The sequence below is a fragment of the Lipophrys pholis genome (genome assembly GCF_963383615.2).
Source record: "Lipophrys pholis genome assembly, chromosome: 7".
In the NCBI taxonomy this organism is placed as follows: Eukaryota; Metazoa; Chordata; class Actinopteri; order Blenniiformes; family Blenniidae; genus Lipophrys; species Lipophrys pholis.
The window spans coordinates 3,261,257-3,277,151 of record NC_137638.1 but is presented as its reverse complement, the minus strand read 5'-3'; the positions used below and the strand labels follow the sequence as shown (position 1 = coordinate 3,277,151).

General features: G+C 45.4%; 1 protein-coding gene across 8 annotated transcripts in view; it reads right to left on the bottom strand.

Annotated features, from left to right (window-relative positions):
• LOC308111912 (ral guanine nucleotide dissociation stimulator-like) overlaps positions 1-15,895 on the bottom strand; it is a 34,611-nt gene that overhangs the window by 10,853 nt on the left and 7,863 nt on the right. For 3 of the 8 annotated variants that reach the window (XM_080467042.1, XM_080467040.1, XM_080467039.1), the window contains exons 2-4: positions 961-1,265; positions 531-605; positions 231-424 (exon numbers count right to left, since the gene is read on the bottom strand). In XM_080467042.1, coding sequence (XP_080323168.1) covers positions 231-424; positions 531-605; positions 961-1,265 — 574 coding nt within the window. Of the gene's footprint in view, positions 1-191; positions 425-530; positions 606-960; positions 1,266-10,652; positions 10,986-15,895 lie in introns of those variants that run through there. The other 5 variants (XM_080467041.1, XM_080467038.1, XM_080467037.1 and 2 more) reach the window with 3 other exon arrangements.

Genomic DNA, 15,895 nt, shown 5'->3' with positions numbered 1-15,895 from the left:
AATGAAAAGGGTGAAAAATGTCTCTGTAAAACGTAAGAGTGCATTTTAGGGTCATCCTGAAACTAACCCCAAAGCCCAACATCCCCAACATCTTTATGAGGAGCGCATATGTTGTTTTTTTTTATAACGAGCAGAACATCGAGGTTAAGCCTGGTTAGAGCCCCTGAATGAAAAACAACTGAATGACGAACCCTTCGTCATGCAGGTGTCACAGCTTTTGTGACTCGTACCGTCGGCGTCGGGCTCACACTGCTGCCGGCGGTGGAAGTGAGCCAGCAGGTTGCGAGCTCGGCGCTCCAGGTCGGACCCGGGGAAGTGCAGGTGGAGGTAGGACAGGAGCTGCTGCAGACTGTCGTAGGTCGGCGGACTCCAGAAGTCCTCCGAGTACTGATCCAGCCACGCCCCCAGGATGGACGACACAGTACTGACACACACACACACACACACACACACACAAGTGTGTGAGAGCGATGTTTTGTCCAGTGAGGAGAGTTTCAGACTGCCATCAGGTCTCCGGAGGTCACGCTTACTTTCTGAGCTCTGTGCAGTCGTCGTGGCACACTCTGTGAGCCGAGGCTGCAGGCACATTTTGGAGCTTAGCATACCTACAGGACACACAAACACTTTGGTATGACATCACACATCACACAACACACAACACACACACGTGTGACTCTCCCCTGAGAGCATGCGATTCATCACCAGTCCATATGGATGTCGGGTTCTCTCCATTTTGTTCACGTTATAGCGTAATGTTCTCTGCACTCGTCTGTGTGGTTTCATTACAAAAACAAGCAACAGCGCCCTCCCGTGGCCCGGCATACTAACTACATCATTGTCGGTGTGTCTGCTGCTAAAGTGTAAACGCAACATTTTTTTTTTTAACGAATTAGGTGTCACGTGAAACGTAGTCGTGTAATTGGGGCCTTCAGAGTGAAACCACCCAGTGGTTGTCCGTACCTGTTGAGCAGGAGGTCCAGAACCTGCTTGGTGGAGGCGAAGGAGCGGTACGTGCACAGGAAGATGGTGACGTAGGTGGAGTCCTTCCCCCTGAAGGCAGACACCATGTACTCCACCAGCCTCTCCAGCGTCCCCGCCTTGATGGTCCGCACCTTGCAGGTCTCGTATAGGCTGAGGGCCGAGTCCGTCTCCACACCCAGCCATCGCTGCCCCTTACTGGCCGACTGGTGGAGCTGCACCTTCCTCAGCGTGATGGTGAAGATTGCATCCTCCTCCGCCTCCTCGCCGATCTCCTGAGTCGAGCTCTGTTGGAGAGGGAGAGGGAGAGTCTTTATTGTGGCGGCCCAGAGACCAGTTTCTACTGTTTTTAACGGAGCAGGAAAAACACACAGAACATAACGGAACCAAAACAGGAGGGCAGGTTTCCAGAGTGGCCTCCATTGATCTCTGAGCCACAGATACAGATCAGTCACGCAAACAACAGCTTCATTACAGCAGCACATGGAGCAGCGTGATAGGACAGAGCCAGCTCAGCAGATATACAACCCACTAAAGAGCTGGACTCAGTCATCCTGACCCACTAGTTCACTAGGGCTGGGCCAGTTGGCCTAAAAACAACAACAAAAACAAAAGATTTTTAAAAAGAAAAAATCGAGTTTCGATTCAATTTTTTTTCCCCAATGCACTTAAAAATGACTGCAGACATCAGATATATTGTCAAAAGTGCAACTTTGTTGCTGTGATTGTCCTCAGAAGTAAAATACTTATAAACAATCCTAAAATAAAAAGTAAATGAGCCATTCAACAAATTCAAGCTTTAACCGGGTTCAAGCAAAAGTGCAACAGCAACTACGGAAACCCACAAGGAATGGTAGAACGGAACGAGAAAAATGCTGAAAAACTGTGGGGGTGGGGGGAAAAACTCGAATTTGCTAAATAAAAATCGTTTTTAGCTACAAATTCAATAAATCAATTAAATATCTTTTTTGCCCGGCCCTATAGTTCACCCACAGCTCCACAACAGGCTCTGACCAATGTTACCATGGAAACAAAGCTCTTATCAAACGAAGACAGCCAGCGAGTGGAAGTGACAAACCTGTCACTTCCTATCCAGAGACGAGCAGTGAGCCGCCTGAGTCTCCATGTACAGATGTTGTATTTTAGAGAATTCACTGAGTCTTTGGGATCCAATAACAGACTTCATTCAACTCAACAAATGAGCACATTTTCTTGTGCTGCGGTTTGTTGAAGCATTACAGACAAACTTGGAGGTGAACTCCAGTAACCCCAGCACTGACAAACAAGAAGAGACAAAACTCCGGACTGGAGTAAATACTGAGTGACACTCTGGGCCAGGACAGCAGGAGAGAAACTTTCCCCAGCCAAACCACAGGCTGCCTGCTATCTGTCCAAACCTGAAATATGCAGTGCTCAAGGGCAGCGAGGAATCAATAAAGAGAAGGTTCAAAGGCTCAGTTCACAGAGCAGAACAGGCTTTCCTCTGGACGGAGCACGAGGATCTGATCTGAAGCTGCTGACCATCGTCTGACATCTCCATCCATCACGTCGCCTGAAAAGTGAGAATGTTTCTCCAAACCCACAGCGTTGTCCTCTGTGGTCCTGCGCCAAAACACACTCAAATTTCCCCGACCAGCATCAAGTCACTGAGTACAGTTACTTTATTACTTACTTCAGATCAATGTATTCTTTAAACAGATTCGTGAAGCAACTCAACGGCTGAGATAAAGTGCCAACATGCAAACAGCTCTTCGGCTCCATTCACACTGCAGGTCTTGATGCTCAAGTCCGATTTTTTTGGCGTGATTATTATATTATTATCACACGCCCTGCTATCTGAACCTGACTGAACCTTGATGTTTTCGGTCAGCACCAGGGTTGCCAGATGTTAATCACCGTTTCCAGCCCAAACAACATAAGATCCACACACCTCAATAAAAACCAGCCCGAATCTCAGTCTGTGTAGGAATAATGTTAAAACCATAAAACCTTTATATGTCTGATAAAGAACACGACATAAACACACAAATGCACAAAATAAACAATGTTACAAGGTAAGAGAGTTTGGCTCCCCAATTGGGGGATACCCCCCACATCTGGCAACGCTGGTCAGTGCCTAGATCCATTTTTAAGCGGTTGTTAAATATGAGCCGACAAAATCTAGACGACATGACGAGGGAAAGAAGGAGAATGAGGAGAAGAGAGAGCACAGCTTTTAACAGCTTTAAACATTTTTGGCGGAGCCGCTTCCTCTGGCGCTTATCCGTGACGTCAGTCACACGACAATGATGAAGCAGTCGATGTAGAAAAATATCTGAATTGGCACCACGGAGGATCGAGGCCTGGGTCTGGTGTGGAAAAAAATAAGAATTGGAGCTTTGACACGAACACAAAACTGGTCGGATGCGAGTCACTGTGAGTAAAAAAGTCTGAATTGGGTTACATTCCCCTGCAGTGTGAACGAGGCCAGAGAAAGGGAAGCTAACTGCTACTAGAGCACACTAATGCTAGTCACAGCTACATGCTAATGCTAGTTCCAGTGGGACAGGGTTCACGTCGTCAGGAGGATTAATGAGTTTGATCATATAGGAACTGAACAGCGCTGTGGCTAAAGCTAAAGCTAACAGTGAGCTCAGTTTGCATTAGAACCATTTCCTTCATCTTAACGGTGCATTTGTAGGATGTGTGGCGGTGGGGCGGATTGAAGGTCTCGGATGTCTCGGAGAGGGACAGGAGGACGGTTTCATCAACTATGAAAACACCAGTAAACAAATAAAAGACACACACGCAGCTACTAGAAAGGCTTTTTGTGTACAGAGCAGAAAGTCCCAGCTCCAGAAGAAAAGCTGCTCCACAACAAAGCCGACAATAGTCCTCCATTACACCATCGCACAACCCAGAGACCTTCCCCTCGTAAACAAAGCCCCTGAGCTCATGCACGGTGTGACGGGGGCTGTGTGTGTGTGTGTGTGTGTGTGTGTGTGGGGGGGGGGGGGTACACAACTGAAGGTCTACTGACTCTTTTGTGCAGCGAGTTGTTTACAATCTCAATGTTGGGAATTCGATTCCCTCTCCCACCTTGTCCATGTGTTGAAGTGTCTTTAGGTAAGACCCTGTAGAACACTGCATACACAATGTACACACTCTACACGCAATGTACATACAGTGTACAGGTGTGGCACATGCACTAAAAACACATAGTCTGAATCACCGTAAATCCTTCTAATCTGTGGACTGGGAGTTAGCGTTAGCGTTAGCACCAAAATAAAATCACAAGTTCATAAAAACATGAAATCCTTTTTTTTCTGAGAAACAACAGCTTCATTTTCTGGAGAAATTTCCTTTTTTTTTTTTATTAACCACATATTTTGAGAGAAACTGCTTAACAGGGACATTTTCACAATGTTTTTTTACTCCCACTCAAAAACCGAGGTTAAGAATTGTTGGTATTTATCTGTTGTTACACTTATCTATCAGCTCTGTGTGTGTGTGTGCGTCCAGTGCACACCATACTTGCTGGGTTTTCCAGATTCGTCTTTGAAGCAGCACACAGGGGATTTCCACAGCATGAGTCAAGAGCAGAAATAAACTAAACACACAGAGCACAGTGTGTGTGTGTGTGTGTATGTGTGCACGTGCATGCGTGAGTGTGTGTATAAAACCCGTCTCAATGATGAAGCTTAACAGGGAATAAATCCAGAAAAGTTAACACGATACTATGATACCACTTGATGAATCAGATGACGAATAAGGATTCATTTATGGCAAAATTATCACTTTTTTTAACGACTGTTGTTTATTAGCACTGATCACACACAGACACTATCACTTATTTACAACACACAGACTCTTTGTAGAGCTTCATTTAATCAAAACGTAGTCAGTGAGGTGAGAAAGGACGTAAGCAGTCAGCATCCGGAAAAAGCAACAAAGAGAGAAACTGGAAAGACTTTGCCCATGTTGTTGACTTGATCTGTAATTAACTAGAGGATCAAACTGCTCCCTGCAGCCTGTTTCTGCTCCTCAGGTTCAGTTATACAAATCATAGACCGACGGAAAAGACGTGATTTGAATAGAGTCCGATCGACTCACCAACATGACCTGATGTAACTGACCCACAGAGCTGACAGATAGTACCACGCTCAGATCTGACTGTTAGTGAGGAACTTCACCTAGTATCACTGTAGGGGAGGTGGGGGGAGCGATATATCCTCTTTGGGGGTCTCCAGGGTTTGTGGCAGTAAACCACACATAGAGCAGGAGGAGCCAACAGGCTCATCGGACAAGATAATTTCACTCTCTACCCCCTCAGTGGGAGTCTCTCCCCACAGCAGCTATTCAGACAGATGAAACAGTGAAATAACTTTCTGGAGTCCTGTCAGGATTCCTTCTCAGAGCAGCAGTCAGACCCCCACCCCCTCGATTCTTCTTCCAGGAACAACCTGGCACCATTCCAGTCAGAGACAAACTCCCGATTTTTTCATCTCACAGATGACCTCAAGCACAGGAGCCTTTTCCTCTGTTTTCATAATGTCAAACCGTCAAGACAAAGTCCGACAGGCCCGTCGCAGGAAAAACCTGTGACTCAGCGATCCTCCACAGATACCAATGCTCCCGAACGAGTTCCGATAATAAAGAGACGGCAGCAGACTAGAGGGATCCGATCTCAATCGGAGTATTTTTCCAGACGTTCGACCTCTACATTCCAGCTGCTGCCTGCTCCCGTCATTTCTTCTGCTTTGAAACGAAGCACAGACACAAAACCTCTGCGTGGAAGAGCCAGTTTACTGACAGGACTCTGTATGTGTGTGTGTGTGTGTGTGTGTGTGTGTGTGTGTGTGTGTGTGTGTGTGTTGAAGCTTTAAAAGCTTCAGGAAGTTTAGTTTCTATAACAGTGTGAATAGACGGTGCAGGCATGCTAAATGCAAACCTCCAGAGTCCTACAGGCAGACTTTAAACTGTAAATACACATGCTATATTATGTTTCTTTCTTTCAACTAAACTTTTATTCAGTGGATTGACAAGGATTATCCCCGTTGATGTTTCTAATCTGAGTTACCCTGAATGACACACAGCGTTGGTTTCAGTCACTTCTTAAAATAGAGCTGACTTCATCCAAACTGAATCAAAGATATGAGCGTTTTTTGAAGGTGACCGGGACACCCGGCAGCGTCGGACGGCTCGGAGCTGCTTCACGAGCCTCTTCAGACGCCCCATCAGCTGCAGGCCGCTTCGCACCATAATCCTGCTGGTTTGCTACTGGACCTCCATAAGTACGGCTATTTTTAGTCTGAACATGCTGCGACTCTGCACTGTATGCAGCTCGTGACACGTGTAAGTGAGATTTTACTGGGGGCTGAGATAGTAAAAAAAAGAAGAAGAAAAAAAAAAATATATATATATCAGCCTGAACACATGATGTGCAGAGTAAAGCTTCACCAGCACAGAGACAAAGAGCGGCTACTTGAGTCTAAAAGTGCTAAAAGCACCGAGCAGGATGGGAAGACGTCAGCAGGGCCTCAGCTCAGCTGTTTAGACAGAAGGTAGAGGGTTTCACGACCTGAAGGGACCTCTGGTTAGGACAAGTGTTGTCATGTTTATTAGTAGTGATGCACCGATACCACTTCCTTAAAGGACGAGTACCAACCTTTAGCAAGTACGGATACGAGCACTTATTAAATGCCATAAAACCTATTTCCTATTCTAGACACAAACGATATGCCATGGCTAACGTCTTCTGCATAGCGTCTATTTACACACTGCGCCATGCGTACTGTAGACCGAGCTCGCTGTTAATGGGTGGACCAGTCAGACTTTAATCATGTGTAGCATGTAGCATGTAGTATGGCTCAGAGTTACGTTCTGAGGATAGAGCAGGGCGATATGGACTTTTTCTCGATACACATCTCGATATTTTGCCAAAGCCTGAAATCAACACTTTTGATACCTGCACTCACAACAGTGACGATTCTATTTCTACATTAAAACATTCTTGTTTATACTGCATTAATATGTGCTAATATTTAACTTGGACACAGTCAGGGGGAAATCACAAGAACGTGAATCTTGCCAAAACAGTATTTATTGTTTCATAAATAACGTCACGAAATTGTCTTTTTTTTTCCCTTTTCTTCTCTCGCTTGAATAAACAACACAGGTTGAGCTTTCTCTGCTAAATACTTCCAACCAGGCAGATTATATCTTGGGTCAAGTGAGTTTTTCTGATCCGCTTTTCAACCTCGCTAACTGGGACCATCATGTCTTCCGTTACGTGGCGGGTTACCGCGGGCGTTGTCCCCTTATGTTTTGGACTATTTTTGGCGCATGGTATTGAGCTAGAAAGGGAAGACGCAACTCAAATACATCAGCGCCGGCTGCTTCGGCTTCTCAGTTGTCATGGAACCGACAGGAGACGTTGACGTCGTAGTTTCCGACACTCGACATTGAATTCCGCTTCGTTTAACGTCTTCCTTCTTGAATCCAAACTACCGCCATGCGATGGATCCCCTGCTCTTTTTCTTTGGAATCAAATCGTCTTCTTCCATCTTCTGTGTCTTTTAGCACATTCCGCTACCCGCTAGCACCGTGCTAAGCTAAGGTGTTTGACGGAGCTCTCGCAAGAGTACCTGATGTCTGTAGGTGCGCTCATTTTGTCTCTGAGAGTCAGCCGGCTGCAGCCAGCCATTTATTACCCACGGCTAAAAGCTACCGTGTGACACTCGAATATTCACGATATATAGTAATTTTCTATATCAAGAACAAGCCGCGCTACATCGAGTATAATCGATATATCACCTAGCCATAGCTGAAGAGGTAAACTACTGAGCGACATCGGGCTAACTCTGGTGATTTAGTTGCTGGTGTTGCTGGTCTTTCTCCTCTTCTTGATATTTTGGCAGAACATAATTTATCGTCCGTCTTACCTTTTCTTATTCTCATTAACATTTAAGAATCTCCAAACTGCGGACATCGCTTATGCTCTTTTGTCTACCTGCTGCTGACGTTGCTGACAGACGATGTCACGTAACAAGTGTGAGTACGCCATGTAGTATCGGACCGTATACCTGATACTGGTATCGGTGCATCCCTACTTATTAGATAATTCATGTTCCAGCCCAGTTGATGGGTGAAGGCAGCGAGTCCGGCTCATGTGACGCACTGACTCATGTCTTTAAATACTTTCTCTACTTAACAGTGTATAGATTGTTGTTTGTAGATTAGAAGACACACAGGGTTGGATAATCTGCTGATATCTGGCAGTACGTTTCACTACAGACATGTACTCTGAGGCTTCTGGTGAGTATACCCAGGGTACACAGTCCCTCCTGTACCTGTAGCCCCCCTCTCACCCGGCCACTCAGCTTCAGCAAGAGCTGAAACACCATTTCATGCTTCTACACCAGAACATGTCAGTGAATAATCAAACTGGTTTCCATGAAGCTGCTGCAGTCCAATAAAGTGGTCCTCTGTGAGGGGGACATGCTGCCAGCAGGGGCAGAACCAAGGAAACCCGTACGCACACCAGGACAGGATTAAGTATTAGGTAATTGTGTTAGAGGAGAGGATTAGATTAGAGGGACAACGCATTACAAGAGGACACACTGAGGCACCCTGGAATGTTCTCAAAGGGACAATAACAAAGACATCAAGAACGAGGACGGAAACCGTCTTCTGTGAACACAATCCTCAAGTCAGAGCTCGAACTACAGAGATAAGATCACATGTAAACACGAGAGAACGAAGATCTGCAGGGTGTATGGCGTCAGATCTTCATCGGAAATGTCCGGGGCTTTAAATCAAAATGTCCTCAAACAAGCGTAGGACGAGATGTGAGCAAAGTTCATCCTGCATCACTTCGGCAGAAGAGGTGGTGACGAGATGAAACGTTCGCCCACGCAACATGATAAAACACCCAGAAACATCCCGCATCACAGCTCATCAACAACAATCTGGACGTCTTCAGGATCAGTCACATGGACCCACAGTGACCTCTGACCCCACCATACCGAGGAGCTCCAGGTTCAGCCCTGACATGGTGCATTAAAACACAAACGGAGGACAGGAAGGTGATCGCTTCGACCCGCCCAGCTTCTCTCCATCTCCTCTCGTTACTCATTGATCGCTGATGTTTGACCATCGCGACATTCACAATATTAAAAGACCGAGCGACTGAGAAGAAATTAAACCGTTTTCTCATGCTTCTCCATTCTGATGAGTCCTGCTGCTCTGGCTTGTGTTGACAACAGATTTCAACATCAGATGAAGCCCCGTGCCAAAAGGCTGAGTCAGAGGTACAAAAACAAAAGAGAACAAACTGCTCCACTTCTGACTGAAACACACACACACACACACACACACACACACACACACACACACACACACACACACACACACACACACACACACACACACACACACACACACACACACACACACACACACACACACACACACACACACACACACACACACACACCAGTTAAAACTGGGTCTGAATGGTGAAAGAAAAATTCATTGTTTGGTTTTATTCAATCTACGTCATAAAACTGCACAACATGTTTAATTAAAGTTTAACATCTAATCAGCTCACCAGTGAAGAAACAATCCAAGAATTGTGACAGAATTAGAGTGAAGATGGAAAGTTTTCCTGCGGCCCGGCACGCAGTGTTCCTCATCCCAGAGCGGAACAGACGTGAAGCATTTCCGAACGTCACATTCATTCGTTCATTTAACTTTTTTCCGCCATCACAGTATGTCCTTTCATTCATGCTGAGATTAGTGGACCTGATAGATGTTTTTTCACTGCACTGATAATGAACAATAAGCAGTGCAGATCACAAGAAAAGTCCATGGAGGGATGATGTAACTACTCCAGGCTGTAATCTTCACTGTCAAGACGTTTGGACCGGACTCAGGCAGTGGCGTCATGTTCGAGACGTTTCACAGAGACGTGGTGAGCTGCAGAGGGAGAGGCAGACTCCACCAGAGAGGCCGGCACAAAAAAAAAAAAGAAAAAGCAAGTCATCCTGGAAGAAGACACCATAACACTCCCATTGCCCCTCGGAGGAAGTCATACCTCCTTGTTTTTTTTTTTTTATTTAACCAAACTCACACGGCCACCGTCAAACTCGTAGACGCTTCTCCATCCTCCACAGCTGCAAGCAGTTTAATACTGCAAATCTGTTTACACAGCAGCGCCATGATTAGGAGGCTCTGCCAGCTGCTCAGGTCCAGGATTAGAGGATGTGTTCATCAGATGTGTAACACTGTCCACTGTCCACTTCGGCTCAGATTACACGCCTGCAGAGAAATGACTTATATAGGCAATGTAGAGACAAGCAGCTCCTGCAGAGCGTGGAAACGCTTTGTGTAGTTTAGTCGGTTTACTGTGTGATAATGTGTGACTTGTAAGTGATGATAAATGTGTTAAACTTAAGTTTTAACTCTATACAAGTGGTTTTCCTCTTGCTGATGGTGTGAAATGTGGATTTAACAGCAATGACTGAACCACATCTCAATTTATCAAACAACCTGATTTAAAATATCAGCTGAATCCTCCTGAATTCTCACAACCCTCCATCATCATCATCATCATCATCACCATCATCAACATCCTCCTCGTCCATAACAACACAACACCGCAGTCGACCGGCTCCTCCACCTCCTCCTCTCACCTCCACCCCCGGCAGGTCCGGGTCCAGGTGGGTGAAGCTGTGCAGGGTGACCGGACTGGGGTCCTCCACCACCTCCAGCCTCACCCCGTCCCAAATGTTCCGCACCCTCCACGACGAGTCGAACATGTCCACGCCGCGCTCCTCGGTTCGCATCCCCGGTGAACAGACCATGGATGTCCGCGGAGCACGGAGCTCCGTCACGGCCACGGTGACCACATCAGTCCGCGTTCAGAGCGCCGAGAGGCCGCATAGACGGGTGTCGGAGAACGGGCTGAGCTCTGGGGAGGACCGTGACTCAGATCGGATACTCCGGCTCCGCCCACCGCCGGTGGTGCGTTCATGGACCGATCAGACACAGAGCCGGGGGCCGGTGGTGTGTTCAGGGACCGGTGGTGTGTTCAGGGACCGGTGGTGTGTTCACGGACCATTTATTCATTCATTCATTCAGTTTGTATGCTATTATTAGCGCTTTAACATCTATTCCATCCAGAGTTCATATTATTTCAACCAACCTGGATTCTTTAAATGAGACTATAAATAAAAACCTACTACTGGACTCAAACTGTCTTTTAAGAACCGAAGGACTCTAAAAACATAACTTAGTTCTTTAAAATGTTGACTTGGATTATTTCAGCAAGAGCCAGACTCCTTTTGAAAGAATCTTGTAAGAAAAAAAAAAAGAAGCTTTTAAAGTACTAAAACAGATCAAACTGCTAAATTGAAGAAAGAAAAAAAGGTAAATCTGCTGAAATCAAATCACCAAAAATAGCAAAGAAAGGTGAAAATGCTGCCATTATGAAGGTTAAACATGTTCTGTGGTTCCAGATAAATTGTATTTGATGAAATGTGGAAAAAAGCACCTCTTGTAGTGATGAAGACACTCGCCACTGTGGTGTTCTGCCCTGTCCGAGGCCCTTGAACGCAGCACACCCTCCTCCACTGTGACGCAGTGCCTTGTGGGAAATGACGGAGCGTTGTGATGCTCTCACTATGGCAGCAGGTCGGTGTGAGAAAAGAAAACACAGCAGCTGCTCTCGCTCCAACAACAGCCTAAAGACCAACAGTCTCTCCGCTAACAGTTCAACGACTGTAACCGTTTATCGACTGTCACCAACAGGTTACAGGATGATGTTATGGCGACTTTATACTCTCGCTGTAGGCTCCAACAAAATCAATAGTTTTCAAAACATTCAGGACATAAGAAGCTGTCACTTCTTTTGAGCTGTTGACACAATTGTCTTTTAGCAGAAGGCGAATAAACCCACAGCCCTTTGTTATCAGATCTCTTCCTGATGTGGTTTGAATTCACATTGACTGGCTTTACAACACCTTGGAAGGAATTAAAATATAGGAGATGTCTGTGAGATAATGCTATGACCAGTTTTAAGGAAACAATCCATTGACATTAACTTGAATTCCATCCGTGGATCAACGGAAAGCTGTTATCTTAGCATTAGCATTGGCCCCACTCAGGTTTATTTGCTATAGATGGAGCTGTAGCCTCACTTCACTCTAAACTCGATTCTATTGATCCTCTGTAGGTAAAAGCGGGGTTGGGAGGGTTACTTTGAAAATGTACGATCATTTACTGACTTTTATTCTTTGTGAGTTCAGCCTGAGACGAATACGATAAACAGTCCAGGGCTCCGTAACCAAACGTGTCTGGGGCATTTTGGGATTTTACCATAAAAACATTAAAAACATTACTTAATAGTTATGCTCTTCACACCAAAACTCAAGTCTATATAGCAGCTATTAAATCAAAGTACAATTAAAAACATTCCTCACACTTTTTAGCCTTTACAGTAAAAAAGAAAACATCCAAAAATAGGGATAGTGATGGATTAAAGAAAGACAACCTGGCATATGATGTACCTATAATGAATTGTGCCTGTTGGGGATCATAAAAACATGATTCCTCCAAATAGAAATAGCGTGTAGCCTTAAAATGACACCTTAAAAACAGCCTAATGATTTATTGTTGGTTCTCTGAAATCTGGACTATCCACCTGAATGTGATGCATGTTTTATTCGCTGAAGTACTGAAACACTCGTGAATTAGTTTTATGGCGTGACTCTTTAATGGGGCCGTTAAAATCAGGCATGACGGAATAATGTGTGGAATTAACATCCAACACTGCCTCCTGCTGGTAGGGTTCAGAAACAAAGCTGTACCAAACGCAGCTGTGTGCAAACGCCACATCTCTGCCCTCAGCTGTGTGTTTGAGAGGAAAGCAGGGGTATTTCACACCGAGGGAGCAGGACACTGAGGACAAACATGAGGTCCACCAGCTGATCGGAATCCCACCAGGATCACTTCTCAACCCACTGAACTGCTTCACTTCCTCTCCTGCAGCTGCTGGACCGTAAAGGCAGATTTTTTTTTTTTTTTTACATCCATAACATAGCCATTATATAAATAATGATTTCAGCGGAAATACAGACAAAAGATCAAAGAGAATAACACAAAAACAGAGTTTAGTAAACCAAGTGAAACAGTGTCCAGGTGACCTGCTGGCGTTTTACCGGTCTTAAGAACATTTCAACGTGCAGGTGAAGAACGAGCAGGCAGCTTTTAAAAGATCAGACAGATAAGAGCAAAGGTGAGCAAAAACACCTTCAAATCTTGTCTGGTTTGAACAGAGAGGCCAGTGCTGTGTTGATCTTTACACCCTGGAGTCAGAGGACGACCTCCTTCTAGCAAGCTGGCGATAAGAGGCATAAACTGCAAATCATCAGCATATCAATGGAGGGACTTTCTAAAATGAACACAGGACCTGGTTCAACAGCACCAAACAGGGAGAAAGAAAAAAAAAAAACATCCAGTGGTCCCAATACAGAGCCCTGAGGAACACCATGGTGCCATGATTTCAGGTTGTTGTTGCAATAGCTATGTTTGTGATCAGAGCACATGAGCTCAGACACCACGATAACTTAGTCTGGAGTGAAATACAAAAACCCACTGCATCAAAATCACGCTTAATCACAAGTTCAAAATCGTGCAAAGTGCTGCCCGGTCTGAGAGGAGAAAACATTTAAAGGCTTCAAATGGCTCTTTATAGACACAGTTCATATCAGGACAATGTTTGAAAACTTCACGGGACACCGTGCTTAATTATGACCGTTTTGAGAGGGTTTTCTGTTTTTACCCGAGTCGACTCGTCCTAATTAGTATTTTCTCAGAGGTTACAGAACATCTCTACTAACCAGATCAGAATACTAATCAGAAACTGTGTACTGAGCAGCAATTTCCGCCTAACATCACCAGAACTAATATCTGTCCTCCACAAACCCACATGGACTAAATCCCAGAGATTTCTGGGAGTTAAAGGGCGAGCCAAATTTTTAATCTCTCCTGCCATCTGCTGGAAATCAGTCCGGGAGATGTTGTTGAGGCTTTCGGGCCCTACTGCTCCCCGAGGAACCAGCCTGCATTACTTTCTGATTATCTCACACATGGAAACCTTCGCATGGAAGTCGGAGAAGGAGCCAACCCCACCCACAAAGTGTTTGACGCATGTCCAAGTGCGTGAGGAAATCCAGCAGCAGAAACATTTCAGACTGAGAGCCGGAGGCCTGACATTAGGCTCTCGTCCCTCACTGGAGGATTACTGGACAGCGTCGGCAGGCTGTGGCTACGCTGGGCTGCTGCCAGGCGCACAATGTTCCCCAGCGCTACACAAACAATAAATCTGAAAGGAATAAAAGCTGAGGAGGGTGCCGGACAAGCTCACAGTATGGAGTTACATAAGAGGAACCCTACATTCCGCACCCTCCCATGTAGCTCTGTTTCTTTTCTGAAGCTGCTCGTAATACTCTTAGCTCAGACACGAATCAGACAAAGTGGGGAACGAGTTCCTTCTGAGTGGTATTGTGTAAAAAGTGCTGGGTTCAACAGTCCACTCCACACCGGTCAGCCCCGATTTGGTTTCCTGTTGGATCCCCTCACATAAACGCAGTGGGCGCAGACAGAGTCGGACGTAGAGTTCAATAATTCTGGCGGCGAGAGAGCCCGAACAGCTTCTGGTGAGATGAAGGCAGAGGAAACCACACCAGAGGAAGCCTGGAGAGCTCACAGTCGTCCTTTTCATTTAGACTTTGTTTGTATCGTGTGGTGAAAAGTCTGAGAAGCTTCGGCACATCCTGAAGCACTCAGTCTAATTCTGTTCTCCTCCAGAACCACTTAGTGCACCCTCCAATGGAAGGACTGGACTTACAGCTGGTACCACCATGCTGCGAACACATGGCCTTCAGCAGAGGGGCTTTCTGCTCTCTGGGTGAACAAACATTTACAATGGAAGGAAAACAGACTCGCACAGAGGAGCCAGCTGCTTGTACACATGCTTATATCTGCTGTGCATACATCACGTAATGCTAGTAAAAGTGCTCATAGTACATCACACGTTCGTCACAAGATTTTCCAATTAATTAGAAATAATTTGGAGGTGCAGCCCAGCAATGATTCAGAGGTAGTCTTAACACAGTGTTTCCTTACTTTTTATTTTTATTTTTTTATAAACGGTTTATAAACGGACCCCCCCCCCCCACTCGAAAAGTTTGTGGACACTCACTCACATCTTTGGTTCAAAAATAACATTACAGTGAAGCCAAACGCTGGTGAAAAGCAGGCGTTATACAAATTGAACCCATGAGCAGTTTCCCACGCTGGCTTTAAATTCTACAAATTAGTTTTTTCTGAATTTGTTTAAGCAGGTACAAAGCTAAGCTGCCATTTGCAGACGATATCGGCCTCCTGATAGGTAACAAGACCTGACACCGGTAAAGGGATGGAGACTAAATACTCTACAACAGCGCCACCAAGCAACAACCAATGCTAATGACGGCTTCTTGGGGAAACCTGCTGCAAGGGTTTCTGGGATATCAAAGGTCGCAGCAGCTCAAGCAAAAATATCAAAACTTGACAGAATCAGACCGAAAAAAATCCAGACTTTCTCAAAGGGCCACGAGAATAGTCGTAATTGTTGTGAAACTGATCATTAATCGTTTTTTTCAGTGCGAATAGGGATCTTGCGAGATCGAGTGTATAAACAGGATCTTGTCCTCACAATGCCTCAGGAAAGTTTGGGAGTTTTCATGGCGGTAAGACGTCAATCAACCCGAGCAATTTCAATGCTGGCAAGACGTGTTCGTACAAGTGTGCTGACGAATTTCCTTCAGAAAGGTATTGAGGTGTACAACAACAACTATAACTGGTTTCGAATTTTATTTTCCCATGTGAACTC